This window comes from Arachis ipaensis, chromosome B3, assembly GCF_059453495.1.
Source record: "Arachis ipaensis isolate K30076 ecotype BB chromosome B3, ASM5945349v1, whole genome shotgun sequence".
In the NCBI taxonomy this organism is placed as follows: Eukaryota; Viridiplantae; Streptophyta; class Magnoliopsida; order Fabales; family Fabaceae; genus Arachis; species Arachis ipaensis.
Window position 1 is genome coordinate 112,894,469 of NC_142438.1, and position 18,686 is coordinate 112,913,154.

Consider the following 18,686-nt stretch of genomic DNA (forward strand, 5'->3'; position numbering starts at 1 on the left):
AGCCTAATATCTGAAATTTACAAAAAAAATCTAAAACTTATCAAAAAATGATTAACCTGATTAACAGGTTACCTTTTTAAATTCAGACCATTCAAATAAAATATAATAAATGAAGAGTTTAAATTTACAAATTCACAAAGTGTGCAGCACTCTATACTTAGCAAGGAACGTTTAAGGATGAGCCTCCTAAGTTTCATAAATATGATTTATGATAGGAGGTAGAATGATATCGTTTGAGACACTCATGCGGCATCCGCCACGGAATAAATCAGGAATGCGATCGTGTAATTACTAATTACCACCACAGCATTCCTAGTTTACAGTCGTTGAATCTGCTTAGTGTGGTGTTGGGCCCCCACACAAATCCAACATCAAAATTCAAAACATTGGAATTCTCCTTCTCTGGCACTCGTGTTCCACTTGCACGCGCTCTCAGTCTCTCACCCTAATATGCTGCCTTTGCAATTTTGCATCTCATCTTATTAACTAATAATGACATTTAATTTAGCTAGCTCCATTAGGAACCCGGGAGGAGAGATTGCAATATGCATGCTTCTCTCCTCTTTCATTCAAACACCTGTCCCCTGATTATCTTCTTCCCCCTTTACTCTTTTATTTTTTGTTCAATCACATTCAATCTTAAAATTGCATTGGTCATTCCCTAATCCCAGAACTAGAGCCCCACTTTCCCTTTGCTAAACTCAATTTAAGAATGAAAGATCCGGAGAAGATAATTTGGGAACACGCTAGGAGCCCCAAATCCGGCACCCCTCTAGGTGGCGCCGCCGCCTCACAGCACAGAACATTGCCCAAGCTTCTGGTTCTGCTTATCCTCTTCGTTTCAGTCACCTACGTCGTCTACACACTCAAGCTCCTCACCACCTCACGTGACTGTCACGAGCCCCCATTCTCCACCCACACCCACATCCTCTCAGGAATAGGACTAACCGCAATCCCCACCATCAATGCCACCGCCTCCACCCTCAGGCTCTTGAACCGCACCTCCGCCGTCACTCGCCGCGAATCTCGGGAAACCGCCACCGACCAGACACAGCTCCGCCACGTTGTCTTCGGGATCGCGGCCTCGTCGAAGCTCTGGGAGAAGAGGAAGAACTACATCAAGCTATGGTACAAGGCGAGCGAGATGCGCGGCGTGGTGTGGCTGGACAACAAGGTTAGCTCCGGCGGGATGGGAGAGGGGCTGCCGCCGGTGAGAATCTCGGGCGACACTTCGAAGTTCTCGTACACGAACAAGCAGGGACACCGTTCGGCGATCAGGATCTCGCGGATCGTGTCGGAGACGCTGGCGATGGGAATGGAGAACGTGCGGTGGTTCGTGATGGGGGACGACGACACCGTTTTCGTGACGGAGAATCTAATTAGGGTTCTGAGGAAGTACGATCACAACCAGTTCTACTACATTGGGAGCTTATCGGAGAGCCACCTTCAGAACATATACTTCTCTTACGGCATGGCCTACGGCGGCGGAGGGTTCGCCATCAGCTACCCTCTGGCGAAGGCCCTCCAGACAATGCAAGACCGCTGCATTCAGAGGTACCCTGGCTTGTACGGCTCCGATGACCGGATGCAGGCTTGCATGGCTGAACTCGGTGTTCCACTCACCAAGGAGGCCGGGTTTCACCAGGTGAGTTCACTCGCTAGCTTCTTTCCGTGTTTTCGTTTTATTATTTTATTATTATATTATTATATTATAATTATTGTTAAGTTTCAGAGTCTTATCGTTTTCACTGTGATAATATGATACGTGGTTTCCTGTCTCTGTTTTGCTTCTATTTACCACGGGATGGGATTTGCTCATTTGCATGAGTTTGTCGGCATTATTTTGGTTTGGTGGGAGTGGGACTCTATTTTTCTAATTTCAAAAAGTTTTCGAATCCATTCTTTTTTATTAATATTTCGATTTTAAGGAGAATTGCCTGGGACTCGGATGCTCTGGATTTTCTTTTTCGGCCTCAAATATTAGTTTTCATTGTATGTTTATTAATTTTAATTTAATTAAAAAATGATAGTGAATTTATAATACTTTAATTAGTTGAGAGAAAAGGTTGGTTCCTGTTTGTGGACCCTTGGATTGATTGATTGAATTCAATAGGAGACTGATTTGGGTTTAGGCCTTTAGGGGGCTGGGCCCTTACGGGCTCGGTGAGTGTTGTGGGGTCCAGTGATGGGAGCAGCTGTGGATGGGGTTGAAAAACTGGGTTACCCATGCATGGCAGCATAGGTCCCCCAAAATAATATGCTAGTGTTGTGTTTGTGCCTTTTGTGTCGGTGCTTCATGGCATTCAATTTTCTTCTGTGCCCTCCATACGCATTCATCTTCCCTTTGCGCATTAACCCATAACCATAATGGTATTCACTCTGTAAAGATTAAGTGGAAAAAGGACATGTTGAGGATAATCTAACACGTAGATATAAATCTCCCGTTATTGTTTTATTTTCTTCTTTTCTTTTGCCTATTAGTTCATTACAGACACAATTGGACTTAGAGGTATTCATGAGCATCGTGTACTTGAACCGAACCAATTAAATTAATTCTGAAAGCAATAGATAATCGGTATAACCCGAACTGAACCGATAACACTCTATTACTTTATTCGGGTAATGGTTCTCCGAGTGCAGAATCTGAACTGACTCATAAACCCAAATCCTTTATTAATTAAATTAAAAAACATATAAATTTAAAATATATATATTTATAACTTTTACTGATTATTAACCTAATCCTAAACTCATTGTAGCCTCCCCAGTTCCCACCCACACCCATCGTATTTCTCTCCCAAAAGAAGAACCCTAGCAAAGCTTCCTCATCGTTACTCACCCTAGCAAATCGGTGGCAGCTTCCTCTCTGTCAACGTCTTTGTTTAGTGTCTTCGTCAGCGTCGTCTCTGTCAGCAGCATCGACGTCTTCGTTAGCATTGTATTCTCCGGAGCGTCGTCATCTTCGTCAGGGTCGTCTTCACCGCCGACTCTTCTTCTACTTCAATGCTTCAGAAATCTTCTTTTGCTTTAGTGCTTCAGCAATCTTCCTCATTTTCAATTTGTTCTCTTTCATTTTTTGTGAATCTAATTGTTAAATTTTGTCAGTTTGTTTGTGTTATTAATGAATTTTTGTGAGTCTGTTTGTGAATTTGTTAGTTAATTTTTGTAAATCTGTTGGTTTAGGGTTGATATTCTGTGAATCTGAAAAAAGAATTTATGAATTAAGGTTGCGAGAATCGAACCGATCATTGAACCGATAGAGTAACTGGTTCAATAGTTCAGCCGAAATTCAATTCAATCGAATCGATGTAATTAAATATAAAATAAAATTATTAAAATTTAATATATAATTTTAAATATTTAAATTCAATAATTTTTAAACTAATAAAATTTTTAAAATTTTATAATTTTACCTAATAAATTGTCCACAATTTATAATTAAAAGTTTACAAACAACATCAAATATTAATCTTTATAACTAATAAAAATCAAAATGCACTTAAATGACAAAGAAATAATGTTTAACCACAAACAATTATTCCAATTTCATAAAAATCATAAAAACAAAAAATATAATAGAATGAAAAAAATTAACAAATAAAGAATTATAATGTTCTACAATAGCAATATCATATTGTTGAATACTAGTCCTTGTGATGTTCTCCTTCTCATTCTCCTACAAATTTTCAAACCACATCAATTGAGAAAATCAGTACAAAAACAAAGAATAACAACAAATAAACTAAATATTCATAATCATAAATGATATAAACCGAGAGTTTTTATTATTATTATCTACTTACATTGAGAATTTCACCAACATTAAAACCAGAAACTTTGACAAACCCAGTACAAAGGGACTTGATTGGAATTTTCAATACAAAAAAAAATTGAAACTCTTTCTAGCATACTTCAAAGTTCAAAGAAGTGTATAAATTTTAACAAAAAATGTACAAGAAAGAAATGTAATTTGTGCTACTGAAAGATGAGAAATGATGAAAAACAATTTTACCATACCACCATCAACAATCCAGAATAAAAAAAATCAGCAACCAAAACTAACAACTCAGAATCAGAAAAACCAACATAAACAACTCAAAATTAACATAAACAACTCAGAATCAGAAAAAATTATAGCATTAACAATGTTCATCAACAACGCAGAATCAGAAAAATCAACGGCCAGCAACTCAAAAATCAGAATAAATAAAATTAACAAAATAACCAAAAATAAACTGAGCCAGTAGTGGTTATCGACGGCGAGGGAGGAAGGAAGGTGACGGAGCAACGAATACTCCACAGCCGAGTAGAGAGAGACGTCGCAATGAGAGAGACAGGGAGAGCTCTGAGCCTCGGATAGAGAGAGAACTCGAAGAGAGAGATGGGCACCAACAGATAGAGCAGAGACGACGACGGAGAAGCCCTTTGCGGCGGTGTCGCCAACAGTTCCGAGCAAGCACTCAACGTCGAGGAGAAGAGGATCGAGAAGCGAGCAGACCTTCCACGAGCGACGATGGCACCCAAGTCTGTCTCCGCTGGCGGCGACAACACCATCTATCGGAATTAGGGTTTGCCTAATTGAGAGGTTCCGAACTTTTGATTTTTTTTTTTAAACCACTGAACCGGCAAAAGATCGGACTGTTTTAACGGTTCATTGATTAACCATCAGTTTGACCAGTTTTTAAGTCAATTTTTTGCAGGATGGTTTATCACATCAACCGAACCGGACAAAATGACCGGTTTCCGGTCGAACCGGATGGTCCGGTTCGATTTTCGGAACAATGGTATGACTATGATTTGTTTTAATATTGCTAAAATTGATCATACCCGTTTTTAAATTTTGCTACTGAAAATTTTTTTCCCTTTTCTCCCAATTTTTTTTGTTTCAAATTTAAGATTTAATCGAGTACCCAACCACCTGAACCAATCCAATTCGGGATTTAATCGGTTTGGGTTGATTCGGGTATATTCTCAAAAGATGCCTTACCCAATCCAAACCGATCCGATGACAATTTAATTGGTTCGGTTCTAATTTGCCCTCAAACCCGATCCAATCTCACCCATAAACACCCCTAATTGGACTGACTTGACAAATGACAATTACAAAAACTATTAATAGCATATAACTATAATTAGCTTGTTTTAGATGGATTTTGATTGCCAAAATTTCAAATGGTCTGATGGAAATGAAGCAATGGTTTTTCCCCTAACTAACTAGGAACTACACATTGTACTTTGAATTTGGTGGTTGAACTTATGATGGTAGTTATTTACTTATTTGTACTTTAGTCTTTATTAGCGACTGAGTCCAGTGGTTGGTGTATTGTAACAGTATGATGTGTATGGAAACTTGTTCGGGCTCCTTGCAGCTCATCCCGTGACTCCATTGGTGTCCCTGCACCACCTTGATGTGGTTGAGCCCATCTTCCCCAATGTGAGTCGCGTAGAAGCCCTTCAACGGCTTACGGTACCAATGAAGCTTGACTCAGCAGGCCTCATGCAGCAATCCATCTGCTACGACAAATCAAAGAGCTGGACCATTTCCGTTTCATGGGGTTTCGCGGTTCAGATATTCCGCGGCGTGTTTTCGCCCCGCGAGATGGAAATGCCTTCAAGAACATTCTTGAATTGGTATAGAAGAGCAGATTACACGGCATATGCATTTAACACGCGTCCAGTTAGCAGACACCCATGCCAGAAGCCTTTTGTGTTTTACCTGTCAAAGGCAAGATTGAATTCCACAACACAACAGACACTGACTGAATATGAGAGGCATCGCATTCCTCATCCTGAATGCCGCTGGAAGATGGCTAATCCCGCTTTTCTCGACAGAGTGGAGGTATATAAGAAGCCAGATCCACATCTATGGGATAGAGTAAGTATATATATTATGCTAATGCTACCTCTACTACTTCTAAATATGTCATTAACATGAAATGCTTTCGATGGCAGGCTCCAAGGAGGAACTGTTGCAGAGTTGTCAAGTCTTCTAAGAAGAAGAAAGGGACAATGGTGATACATGTGGGTGTGTGTGGGGAAGGTGAGGTAAGCGAAGCATAGTTCTGCCGTGTGGCTCACGCACTCATATACTATACAGTATTTAAATTCTCTCATTGGGTGGCTAGATCTCACGTGAAATTTTAGTTTTTTCCACCCCTTCACTGATTGGGAAAAGCAGGAAACTTTGTACAAAGAGAAGAGTTTTGTTGTTTAAACAACAATGCGCACCAGCGAATGGGGGAGGGAGATGTTTAATTTGTAATTTATAATTTGATTATTGTTATTATCATTATTGTTTATTGTTATTATCATTATTAAACAACAATGCGCCAGTATACCATTTATATACTTAGTTTAAATTATGCTTTCTTGTCGAAACGGAAAGTCAGAAACAGCTGTTCCTTAGTACTCTCCTTAACTAATTCGATCATCAAGTGTAGCGTACAAGAAATTTTAATAATCCAACTTTTCTTCGTAGATCTTATCCCACCATCTGGGTTATAGTTTCACACATTATTAAAAATGTATTTCACGTGGTAAAGAGAGCTATGTTCCCCGAAATACCTCCAAAACTAGAATCAGCGCTCCCCTTGATCTGGTTCTGATACTAATATTAAGCAAAAGTCGAGATTTGAAGCTTTAATATTTGCTAGCTCGTAACAATGAACAGCGTCAAAAGTTTCGGCATATAATACCAAAGTTTATTGCCAAACAAGGATTAATAAATACTATGGCTTCTTCTTGCCTTACACTCTACGGCGTCTTGTCTCAAAACACACTGGTAATTCGTAATTCGATCACATGATGAACCAACAATAATATATAAGAGTACAGGGGTTCAAAATTTTTAGAGATGAAGATTGAAACTTTAATAATATTTTATACCTAAAATATTCTTGTTTTAATTAATTAATTCCAATTTTACCTTTTGTATAAATTAAATTAGAGTTTTATTTTTGTTTCAATTTTTGTTTCTCATTTTGCACCAAACAGAATATTGAGATTTATTTCAATCTCTGTCTCTTAGTCTCTGTTTCTCAGTCTTTCCGTCTCTGTCTCTCCACCAAATGCTACCTTAGGACTTAAATAGAACGAAAATGTTGGAGACAAAAACGATACATAGAAATAAATTTTAATTTTATCATTCAATAATATCAATTTTTTGCTGCATATAATATTCAATTATTTTTTAATCACATCTAAGTAAATTACACTTAATCACACTTAAAAAATAATTGAATACTATGTACAGAAAAAATTGATATTATTGAAAGATAAAACTAAAATTTATTTCTATGTATCGTTTTTGTCTCCAACGTTTTCATCATATTTAAGTCTCTAAAGTTTCAAAATCGTCTCAATTTTGTCTCGCCGTCAATTCTGTTAACGGATCCCTCACACGGCAGAACAACATTGAGTCAATTTTAAAACGTTAAAGACTTAAATAGACGATTGAAACGTTAGAGACAACTTTGGGACTTACCACAAATATTGGGGACAAAAACGATACTTTACTTTATATAATACTATCGAATTGGAATCTTTAGATATTAATCCAAATAACGTTGATCCTAACAAAAGAAATATGAAGAGTGAACTAGTAAACAAGTTGCCCTCCGCAATAATTTATCAATACTCATGAGAATCTTGTAGAATTAAAAAATGTTCCCTATGGATACTACAAGACAGTACGTAGTTGCAACCCAACGTTTTCTTCTTTCTTCATTTCTCTATCAAATATAGTAAATGTCCAAAATTTCTTCTCTCTAAATTCGACTGAATTGAGATATTCACCATCTTTTCCTGCAATAATGGGATTCTCTCTTCGCTGCCACTAAACAAAATATAATGATGGTTGTTTCCTACACCTAACCTGCGGTTATATATAAATTAATAATTGGTTATACTCTTTCATTTATTTACTCAATAATCATTGTGTTTACTCTTTAATAATTCTTTCGCTTCTAAATTCTACTCCACACCAAACCAGTCCCTGCTTTCCCTCTCAAATAAAGGGCAGCTAATAAATAAACACCTTTTTTTCGTTTTAATTAAGATAGATTTTACTATTATGTTAGGTTCTCTCGCAAAGTCCCAATACTCCATGAACAGAAGTCAAAGAATTTCTTGAGTTAATACTCAAAATGACCTCTGAAATTTGACTCACAATTCAATTTAACCCTCGAATTTTCAATTGACCCAAATTATACCCTGAAATTTTAACGCGTGCCTCAAGTTGGCCCTTCCGTCCATTTTCATCACCGAAAAGCTGATCTGGCACAATTAAACGACCTCGTTTTGCTATTTGTTCCAAAACGACGTCGTTTTACTCTCCTTCCTCTTCTTCCTCCTCAAGCAGCCATAGCTTTTCTCCAACCCATTTTCAGTCATCAAGTAATCATTATCACCTTCATCTACACAGGCATGAGCAATTGCTTCATTCACAACAAACACAACCTCTTCTACTTCTTCTATTTCACTTAAAACTTATTATTATTATTATTATTATTATTATTATTATTATTATTATTATTATTATTATTATTGAAAAAGAATGAGGGATAGGGTTTCAGTGTAACACTACAACCTCAACTCACCCTCTTTCTTCATCAAGAGTCCCCTCCACGTTCTAAAAGCCATTGATGCCAGAACCAGTGACCCTTCCCTCATTGACTACATCGCCGCCCTCACCTCGGACCCACTATCGTCGTGAGTGTTGCTCCACTTTTCTTCACTTTTTCTGCATTGCATTCACATATAGAAAATAAAAAAGCTTTTTATGTGATTGAAATAGCTTATTCAAAGACTGATTATTTCGACATTGGTAGAAGGATGTTGCAGGAGCTTCTTGTTGGTTTGTTTGAATTTGGCACTATGGAAATTTGACCCCACTTACAGTGATGAAGGTATAGGGAATTAGGTTTTTGAAAAAATGACGTCGTTTTTCTTATGCCACTGTCAGGTGTCAAATAAATTTGCCACGTCATTTTTTCGGTGACGAAAATGGACGGAAGGGCCAACTTGAGGCACGCGTTAAAATTTCAGGGTATAATTTTGGTCAATTAAAAATTCGAGGGCTAAATTGAATCGGAGGTTAAATTTTAGGGGTCATTTTGAGTATTAACTCGAATTTCTTTCTGGGTATTTAAACGGGCCAAGGCCCAAGTTAAAGAAGACTTTGTTGGCTCATTTTAAACGAGATTTGGGCAATCAGGAAGCAGGCCCACCTTATAATATGGTCCTCCACGCATACCCAGGCCTATATTATCTGGGTTTACGGCGTCGTAGGCGTTCAGTTCAGACCAAAAACAAAGATACCTCTGTATCGTTCCGAAAAGGATCATTCATGATCCCAAAATTATTAAAAAATGAAAATAACGATAATAGTGCGGGTCCGGTCTGTTCTATGGCCACTGGCCCAGCCCAAAAAAACGAAATATCTAAAAATATTGGATAAAAGAATAAAATTGGAAAGATTTCATATTTTTAATGTGTTATTAATACATTAAAAATCTATTGAACATTCTATTTTTATTAAAAGAAAGTATAGAAAACTAACTTTTAGTTAATTAACATTAGTCAACTTTAGTGTTTAGATTTATAATTTAAAATTTAGAATTAAAAGTTAAATTCAAAAAATAAATAAAATAATTTTTAAAAATTTAGTTAATGTTAATTGAAAAAAGTTGGTTATCTAATAATATTGCTCTTTTATTAAAAGTTCTTATATATAGTGTATGAATAAATATTCTTAGGATACTTGTAACTTTGTAACTTATTAGTCACACTAAAAAATAAAAAAATTCTATGTCTAATTCGCACTAAGAATGGATAATTCTATTGTGAGATATAAAAATTGGTGGAGATCACATATCTTTCTATTAGTTATGCATTTTGTATTTTTTTTTATTTTGGTTACAAAAATATTGTTACAATTTACTAAATTGTTAAATGAAAATTACTAACAATTTTACAATTTACAACATATAAATATTTCCGAATTGACTACTTTCGGTCAAAATAATATTTTGATATAAAGATATATGTTTTGCATAAATATTTTTATATATTTAAAAAAATCATATATCACTTAACCATATTATTCATATTCTAACCCAAAATATAAGTCAGACCCAATAAAGTTAAAAGGTCCAATCTAGAAGATTGGCCTCCACCGCTTGTCCGACCTCCTCAAAGAGGTCGGGATCAACGCAAGCAGGCAATTAACACTTATCCAAGTGAGTAACTGTCTCCCTAAATCTCTCACCACTCCTGAAGAGAGATCTCAACAACCCTAAGATAAAGTGACGGTTATCAACCATCAGAAGTGAAACTACTTCAACGGTGGTTATTGGTTCATCCCCTATAAATACACTGACACACTCAGGTAAATTTAAGTTCTAATACTTTAAACCTGCTTAACCCCTTGATAACTTAAGCATCGGAGTGTCTTACAGATACCTCCCCCCACCTTTTCACAAACAACTCGGACGACAGCCACAAGACGTGGGATAAGTCGGAGCACACTCTATTGGAGATTTGGGCCTCACTTACAAGCCCAAAGGGAACCCTGTTTCAGGTAACTCTCGAAACATTGGCGCCGTTGTCGGGGACCTGGCGATCAACGCTCAATGGGGATGGCAATACGAAGACGGACACAATGCGTCCGAGTCAGATCAAGAATCAAGACATGGTCAATAACGACCAAGCCTTAGTAGTGCCCCAGTCAAGAACGGAGGAGCCACACGGAGAAGGCCCTTCTGGCGACCAAAGGAGAATCCCATCCGAGGTCTGCCTCCCTGAAGAGGAGGTACAGCATCATGACGCCGACCTCATGGGATGGCTACAAGGACATCAGGGCCGACTTGAGCAGGTGGAACGGAAATTAGAGGGACAACGTGAAGCGGAGAGGAGCATGAAGAGAGAGATCAAAAGGCGAAGAGAGCTGGAGGATAAGCTTTCAAAGCTAGAATCCAACCTTCGGAATAAGGACTCTCGTACGGCTCGGGAAGATGGTCCACTGGGGGGAGAAGACCCATTCACTGAGGATATCATGCGGGCTAAAGTTTCCAGAAACTTTAAAAGCCCCGACATGAACCTGTATGATGGAACAACCGACCAGAAGCATTGTCTCAGCAACTTCAAGAGTCGAATGTACTTGGCAGACACCTCAGACGCTACTCGATGCAAGGCCTTTCCGACAACACTGACCAAAGCAGCCATGAAGTGGTTGATAGCTTTCCCCCGAGGTCGGTATCTAGTTTTGACGATCTCTCGCGCAAATTCCTTACCATATTTTCAATCCAGAAAGACAAGGTCAAGCACGCACCCAGTCTACTCGAAGTGAAACAGGAGGTCAGAGAACTGATGAATCCATATTTTACGATATATTTTGGTTTGATTTGAGTGGATTCCATCACATAAACCCACATTTATTCACCTAAATAGCATGCTTTTGAGATTTCTTCCTAAATTGTGCTTGAAAGTGAAAACATGCTCTTTTGTGCTTAATTTAGTCAATTTTATTCACTTTAATTCTATTTGGTTCCTTGATGTATTTGTTAAGTAGTTTTCAGGTTTCCAAGGCAAGTATGAGTTGAAGAAGTGAGGAAAAGAGCATGCAAAATGGAAGAATTCAAGAAATGAAGGATTTGGAAAGCTGCCAGCCCTGACCTCTCTGTACTAAATTGGTCATAACTTGAGATACAGAGGTCCAAATGAGGTGGTTTTAGCGGCATTGGAAAGCTAACTTCTGGGGCTTCAAAATGATATGCAATTTGCTATAGTGGACATAAGTCTAAGTGTGCGTACACACAGATACTTGTGCAGACGCACAAGTCAGGATTCAACATGTGTCACACATCTATGCGTCCACACAGGTCCCTGCACGTGACCTCATTAATTGCAACTCGCTGGCAGCGATTTTTGGGCCCCCAAAACCCAATCCAACTCATTTTTTGAAGCTATTTAAGGCCAAATTGAAGAAGGAATAAGGGGGACAATTAGGTTTAGTTTTTATTATGTTTTCTCTTAGTTTCTAGAGAAAGAAGCTCCCCCTTCTCTCTAGAATTAGGGTTTTCTTAGTTTAATTTCCTTTAATTTCAGCATTTAATTCTTGCTTTAGTGTAGTTTCATTTATATTTCTATGCTTTATTGTCCTTATCTTCTTCATCTCTTTTCTTATTTTCTCTTTTATGGCAATTTTCATGTTATGAACACTTTTGTTATTTTAATTCCAATTAATGCAAATTTATGTTTCCATGTCATTTATTGTTTTCTTTAGTTGTTATTGTCATTTTCTTGCTTTTGGTATATTAGTATTTATTTTAATGTATTTTAATATTATTTTATTCTCATGCACACCAAGTGTTTGATAAAATGCTTGGCTTAGTTTTTACATAGTTTTTCTTCACTCTTGACTTGAAATTGATGACTTTGGTGATCCTTGAGTCATTGATGTCCATTCTTGTTTGATATATTAGAGTAGTTAGTTGATTTGGTTTCCCTTGACTCTATGTGACCCCTTAGTGTTGACATAGGACTTAGGGATTGAAATTAATTATGCCTATTTGACTTATCTTCGATGTAAGGTTGATTAAGTAGGATTAACTCTTCATAATCATCATATGTTTGTGGTCAATGATTAGGATAGGTAGCCTTAGCCTTCAATTTCTTGCCAAGAGGTTTCTTGCATTTTAAGTTTTCTTTACTTGCATTTAATTTCTTTGACTTTTATTGCGTTGACTTTTGTTTGCTTTGATGTTTAATTTCTTGCATATTTAATTTTCACACTCTTAGTTGAGAAATTGGATGTTTGGGTGGAATTGAGTTGTGGATGTCCATTCCGCATTGTGTGAGACTGGTTAATTGATTTGGTTTCCATTGACGCTAGTCTTTCACTAAGTAATTAGTGAGTTGACTAGGACTTATGGATTGAGATCAATTACACCTTTTGACTAATTCTCAAGGAGGATTGACTAGTTTGTATTGCTTCCACACAATTGCCATTTTTGTGGTCCACAACTAGGATAGGAAGCCTAAATTTCTCAATTCTTGCCAAGGGTTGCCATTTATATTCCTTGCATGCTCAATTACTTTCTTGCTATTTACATCTCTTGCTATCTTGCTTTCATTCCCAATCCCCCATGCTCTCTCTCTCATAGCCAATAATTGTACATTTCATTGCAACTCCTAGGGAAGACGATCCAAGGTTTAAATACTCTCGGTTTATATTTTGTATTGGATTTAATATTTGATAGTGAGAATTCATTGTTAGTTTGGACTATGCCACTAACGAATTGATTCTAGTTTTGATTGATTCCGAACCATACAAAAATTCTCTTATCAAATTTGGCGCCATTGCTAGGGAGTTGCAATGGTGTAAAGTTCGTGGCTATTGTAAATATGTTAATATGTAAATAGCTTACTTTTTGGTTGTCTTTTGTTAGGATTGGGATCTCGGAGGACATTGAAAATTCTAGCATTGGTGGGAAAGTCAAGCACAAGCCACCATAGCAAGGGCTCTCCCAATTGTCTAACTTAAAGACATTAAATAAAAGTGCTTGGTAACATTGTTCTAACTCTTCTCTTTTTGTATATATTTTGGTTTATTGCATGTTTGCTTGTTTTGGTTAGCTTAGAATTTGTTTAATTTTGAGTTAGTTATGTTAATTTTGGTTTGGATCATGAATTTATGGGTTCTTGCATGTTTTGGTGTTGAGTTTTGATTGAACTAAGGCTTTGTACCTTAGAATTGTGAAGAAAATTTTTTTTTTCAAAACAGGGCATTTGTGCGTATGCACGTACCTGTGCGTGCGCACAGAACTTCTATTTTCTGCGACCTGTGCGTGCGCACCGACCTGTGCACACGCACACGTATCATTTTGCCCTCTGTTTGCAGCGCCAGCACGCCTTGTGCGCGCGCTCAGCTGCTTTCTACGACTTGTGCGTACGCACCTAATCGTGCGTACGCACACATACCCTTTTTCGCGCTTCTTGTGCAGCCGCACAAACGTGTGCGTCTGCACGCCAACTTGCAACCACTCTGGTGGGAGCGTTGGCACAGCTTGTGCGCATGAACCCCTGCCCCTTACGCTCTTGTGCGTGCGAACGGACCTGTGTGCGCACGCACACGTGATCCTTTCCTTAAAAAAAAACTTCTTCTGTGCGTGCGCACGCACACTTCTTACTCCCTCTTCTGTCAGGAGCACTCACATAGCAGGTGCGCTCGCACACCTTCCCCTTTCCTCATAGTGTGCGCACACACACACCCTTGTACGTGTGCACGCCTCTGTTTTCTCACTATGCCTCTTTTCTTCTCTTCTTCTCTTCTCTCCTCTCTTCTTCTTCTTCTCTTTCACCCTATTTTCTACTTGTTCTTGTTCATTTTGTTTGCATTCTGTTTTTATTTTGGTAATTATATTAGCTTTAGTTTAGTTGTTTGACAAATAAATAAGTTGCAAATGTTTGTTTAACATTGATTGGGTTGCTTCTTGCTTGAATTTAGTTTCAAGTTTGATAAATATGTGCACTGAGCATTAAAAGCCTTGTTTAAATGCCTAAATACATTGTGAGTTTGATTCATATGTTGTAGCTACCATATGCATTAAACTTTATCCTTGTTTGGCAACTTGAATTATGCACTTTCACTTTGGTGAATTGAGTTGAAAATTACTTGTTCATCTTGATTTTTATATCATATGGATCACATGTTCGGTACTTGCTTCTTTTTAATACTTAGCATTTGTTTGAGTGACTCAACTTGATTGCTATCAAGTGTATCACTTTTTGTAAAAAGTACCTATACCATGTGACTTTTTCCTTGTTTTTCATGATGAATAAGTAGTTTTCTTTTCATTAATGGATTGGTTGTTATTTATTGTGCTATTTTGTATCACTCTTGAGCTTTCACTTGCAAAATTTCAATATCCAATATTCTTAATTCAATTCACTCTTGTTGTAATTGCCTAAGTTTGCTTGTGTTTGATTGATGCTCATTTATTGCTTGCTCCTTAGGCCATTTAGTTGAGGAACTCATGCTTACTTTTTTATTGTGTGGATGCCATGTTAGCCGGCCGTTGTGTGTATTCCATACCACTGTGCGAACTTCCTCAATTAGATGCTTATTCACTATCCTCTTTTACCTTTTTTTGCTACTTGCCCTATGAATCCTAACTATACTTTGCTCTTCTTTTTGAGGATGAGACATAAAGGCAAGGGACCGGGAGAAGAGGAGGATACTGAGGAGGGAGATGCCGAGCATACATGGACTCGGCGATCTCCACACAACCTAAGCCCCCGCATCCGCCAACCAAAGGTGGAGCTCTTGAGAGACATTCTCCCCGGATTTTGTTTGTACACGGAGGACCGTGCAACGTTTAAGTGTAGGGAGGATTCACCATTTTGGGGTGTAAACTTTCTTTTTCCAAACACTTTGCACTTTTTTTTTTATTTCTTTTAGTAGGCTTCTTGTATATATTTGGAGTATTTTTTATTGTTGCATTGTATTTTCTTTTAGTGTATATATCTTAGCTTATGCATAGTTTATTTCTAGTTATTGCATGTTGCATTCTTGCATCTTTTCCTTAGTATATATTTAGAAGTTGTGATTGGATGATGTGAATAGTATAATGCCTAGTCAATTTTGTCCTAATTGTTCATGTTAATTTTTGCTTGTTGAAAATTAGGAAAGATTTTAAAATTGCATCGATCACAACATACATACATACATACATACATACAAACATACATACATACATACATACATACATACATACATACATACGTACGTACGTACATATAGTAAATAAGTTTTGGTAAAACAACAAAGAATTTTTAAGAAATCACTTTTTGGGCACTCCATTGATTAGATTTGAAAATTATTTTTTGAACTTGCTTGAAGTATCTTTTTATGGAACATAGAAAAGAGCTTGAACAAATACCAAGTGAGATTTGAGCTTTATTGTGTGGTTGCATATTTTCAACCATAAATTTGTTCTTGTGTGTTATAAATTCCTTTTATAATTGTGATCTTAGATTTGCTTTAGGACATATGTCCTATATTTGTTGTTTTGAATTGCATTTAGTATGATTGAGGCCATCTTTGTATAGATCACTAACCCGTATGGCCAACCCTTACATCTATCTTTGTAAACCACTTTTTGAGCCTTTTAATTCCCCTTTGTTCTCATTATAAGCACATCATTCACCTTAAGTGAAAAACCATTATGTCCATTGATTGTATCTTTAATTAGCTTGGGTTTGAGTGTGTGTGTTAATCAAGTGTGGGAGGAATTTGTGGGAAACATTGGTAGTTAGTGCTTTGGGTGTTTATTGGAAAAATTTGGAAAAATTGGGAAAACACTCATGCATTTATTACTTAGAAGCATATGCATCTCCTCCATGTCAAAAAAAACAAAAAAAGAGAGAGAAAAGAAAAAAAAAATAAATAATAATGAAAATAAGAGATGTATAAGTGGTTGAATTGAAAAGAAAATGCATGAGTGAATGTGAGAAAGGGATAAATGGGTAGTTAGGATTGTTTTGTTATGAATATAGGATGATATATAGGATTAGGTGGGATACTTGAGCTAATCAAAGATCCAATCTATTAGCCCACTAAACCATATTAATCTTACCCTTACCTAAGCCCATTACAACCCACAAAAGTCCTCATGATATTTGCATTCATTCATCAAGTATTAGTTGATTGTTAGATGACTTGAAAATCTTTGAGAAACATGATTAAAGGAGGATTGAGTGATTAAACCCTACACACTGAGAGATTAGAGTGTAAACACATCCGGTGAGGGTTTCAATTGCTCAATTCTATGTTTCCATTGCTTATTTGGTATCTTTTTGCAAGTTGAACTTAATTTTGAAAATTTCAAATCAATCTTTGGACATTAATCATATTGCTATATTTTCCTTGTCTTGGCCCTAAGTTCCTACTTTGGATCGATTGAGATTCTTTTGTTTGTTTTTGCCAAATTCAATAGGAATCATAGTGTAGATATATATATAGATAGCATTTAGTATACTTACATGCATGTAGGTAGTTGCATTAATAATTACCCCTTCATTCATCTCCTTTGGTTGGTTTAGCATGAGGACATGCTTGGTTTAAGTGTGGGGCAATTAATGAATCCATATTTTACGATATATTTTGGTTTGATTTGAGTAGATTCCATCACATAAACCCACATTTATTCACCTAAATAGCATACTTTTGAGATTTCTTCCTAAATTGTGCTTGAAAGTGAAAACTTGCTCTTTTATGCTTAATTTAGTCAATTTTTTTCACTTTAATCCCATTTGGTGCCTTGATGTATTTGTTAAGTGATTTTCAGGTTTCCAAGGCAAGTATGGGTTGAAGAAGTGAGGAAAAGAGCATGCAAAAGGGAAGAATTCAAGAAATGAAGGATTTGGAAAGCTACCAGCCCTGACCTCTCTGTACTAAATTGGTCATAACTTGAGCTAAAGAGGTCTAAATAAGGCGGTTCCAGCGGCATTGGAAAACTAACGTCTGGGAATTCAAAATGATATGCAATTTGCTATAGTGGACATAAGTCTAAGTGTGCGTACGCACAAGTCAAGATTCAGCATGTGTGCGGACACACACATCTGTACGTCCGCACATATCTCTGCATGTGACCTCATTAATTGCAACTCGCAAGCAGCGATTTTTGGGCCCCAAAATCTAATCCAACTCATTTTTTGAAGCTATTTAAGGCCAAATTGAAGAAGGATGAAGGGGGGCAATTAGGTTAGTTTTTATTATGTTTTCTCTTAGTTTCTAGAGAGAGAAGCTCTCCCCCTCTCTCTAGAATTAGGATTTTTTTAGTTTAATTTCCTTTAATTTCAGCATTTAATTCTTGCTTTAGTGTAGTTTCATTTATGTTTCTATGCTTTATTGTCCTTATCTTCTTCATCTCTTTTGTTATTTTCTCTTTTATGGCAATTTTTATGTTATGAACATTTTTGTTATTTTAATTCCAATTAATAGAAATTTATGTTTTCATGTCATTTATTGCTTTCTTTAGTTGTTATTGTCATTTTCTTGCTTTTGGTATATTAGCATTTATTTTAATGTATTTTAATATTATTTTATTCTCATGCACACCAAGTATTTGATAAAATGCTTGGCTTAGTTTTTACATAGTTTTTCTTTACTCTTGGCTTGAAATTGATGACTTTGGTGATCCTTGAGTCATTGATGTCCATTCTTGTTTGATATATTAGAGTAGTTAGTTGATTTGGTTTTCCTTGACTCTATGTGACCCCTTAGTGTTGACATAGGACTTAGGGATTGAAATTAACTATGCCTATTTGACTTATCTTCGATGTAAGGTTGACTAAATAGGATTAACTCTTCATAATCATCATATGTTTGTGGTCAATGATTAGGATAGGTAGCCTTAGCCTTCAATTACTTGCCAAGAGGTTTCTTACATTTTAAGTTTCCTTTACTTGCATTTAATTGCTTTGACTTTTATTGCGTTGACTTTTGTTTGCTTTGATGTTTAATTTCTTGCATGTTTAATTTTCACACTCTTAATTGAGAAATTAGATGTTTGGGTGGAATTGAGTTGTGGATGTCCATTCCACATTGTGTGAGAATGGTTAATTGATTTGGTTTCCATTGACACTAGTCTTTCACTAAGTAATTAGTGAGTTGACTAGGACTT

The 18,686-nt window shown here is 36.7% G+C and overlaps 1 protein-coding gene across 3 annotated transcripts; it reads left to right on the top strand.

The window, feature by feature from the left end:
* Positions 1–188: 188 nt before the first annotated feature.
* On the top strand, positions 189–6,356 carry LOC107630764 (uncharacterized). Of its 3 annotated transcripts, XR_015907413.1 has the most exons (4): positions 340–1,645; positions 2,760–4,585; positions 4,701–4,784; positions 5,333–5,385. XR_015907413.1 is itself a non-coding variant. In XM_088509025.1 (3 exons), exons 1-3 carry the CDS (start codon positions 713–715, stop codon positions 6,058–6,060), a joined length of 1,584 nt encoding a protein of 527 aa, XP_088365151.1. In that variant the 5' UTR covers positions 189–712; the 3' UTR covers positions 6,061–6,356. The 3 variants fall into 3 exon arrangements, 2 of the variants coding, with proteins under 2 accessions (XP_088365151.1, XP_088365152.1); XM_088509025.1 differs by lacking the exons at positions 2,760–4,585; positions 4,701–4,784 and adding an exon at positions 5,953–6,356 and having other exon boundaries at positions 189–1,645; positions 5,333–5,875; XM_088509026.1 differs by lacking the exons at positions 4,701–4,784; positions 5,333–5,385 and having other exon boundaries at positions 2,760–4,675.
* Positions 6,357–18,686: the final 12,330 nt, after the last annotated feature.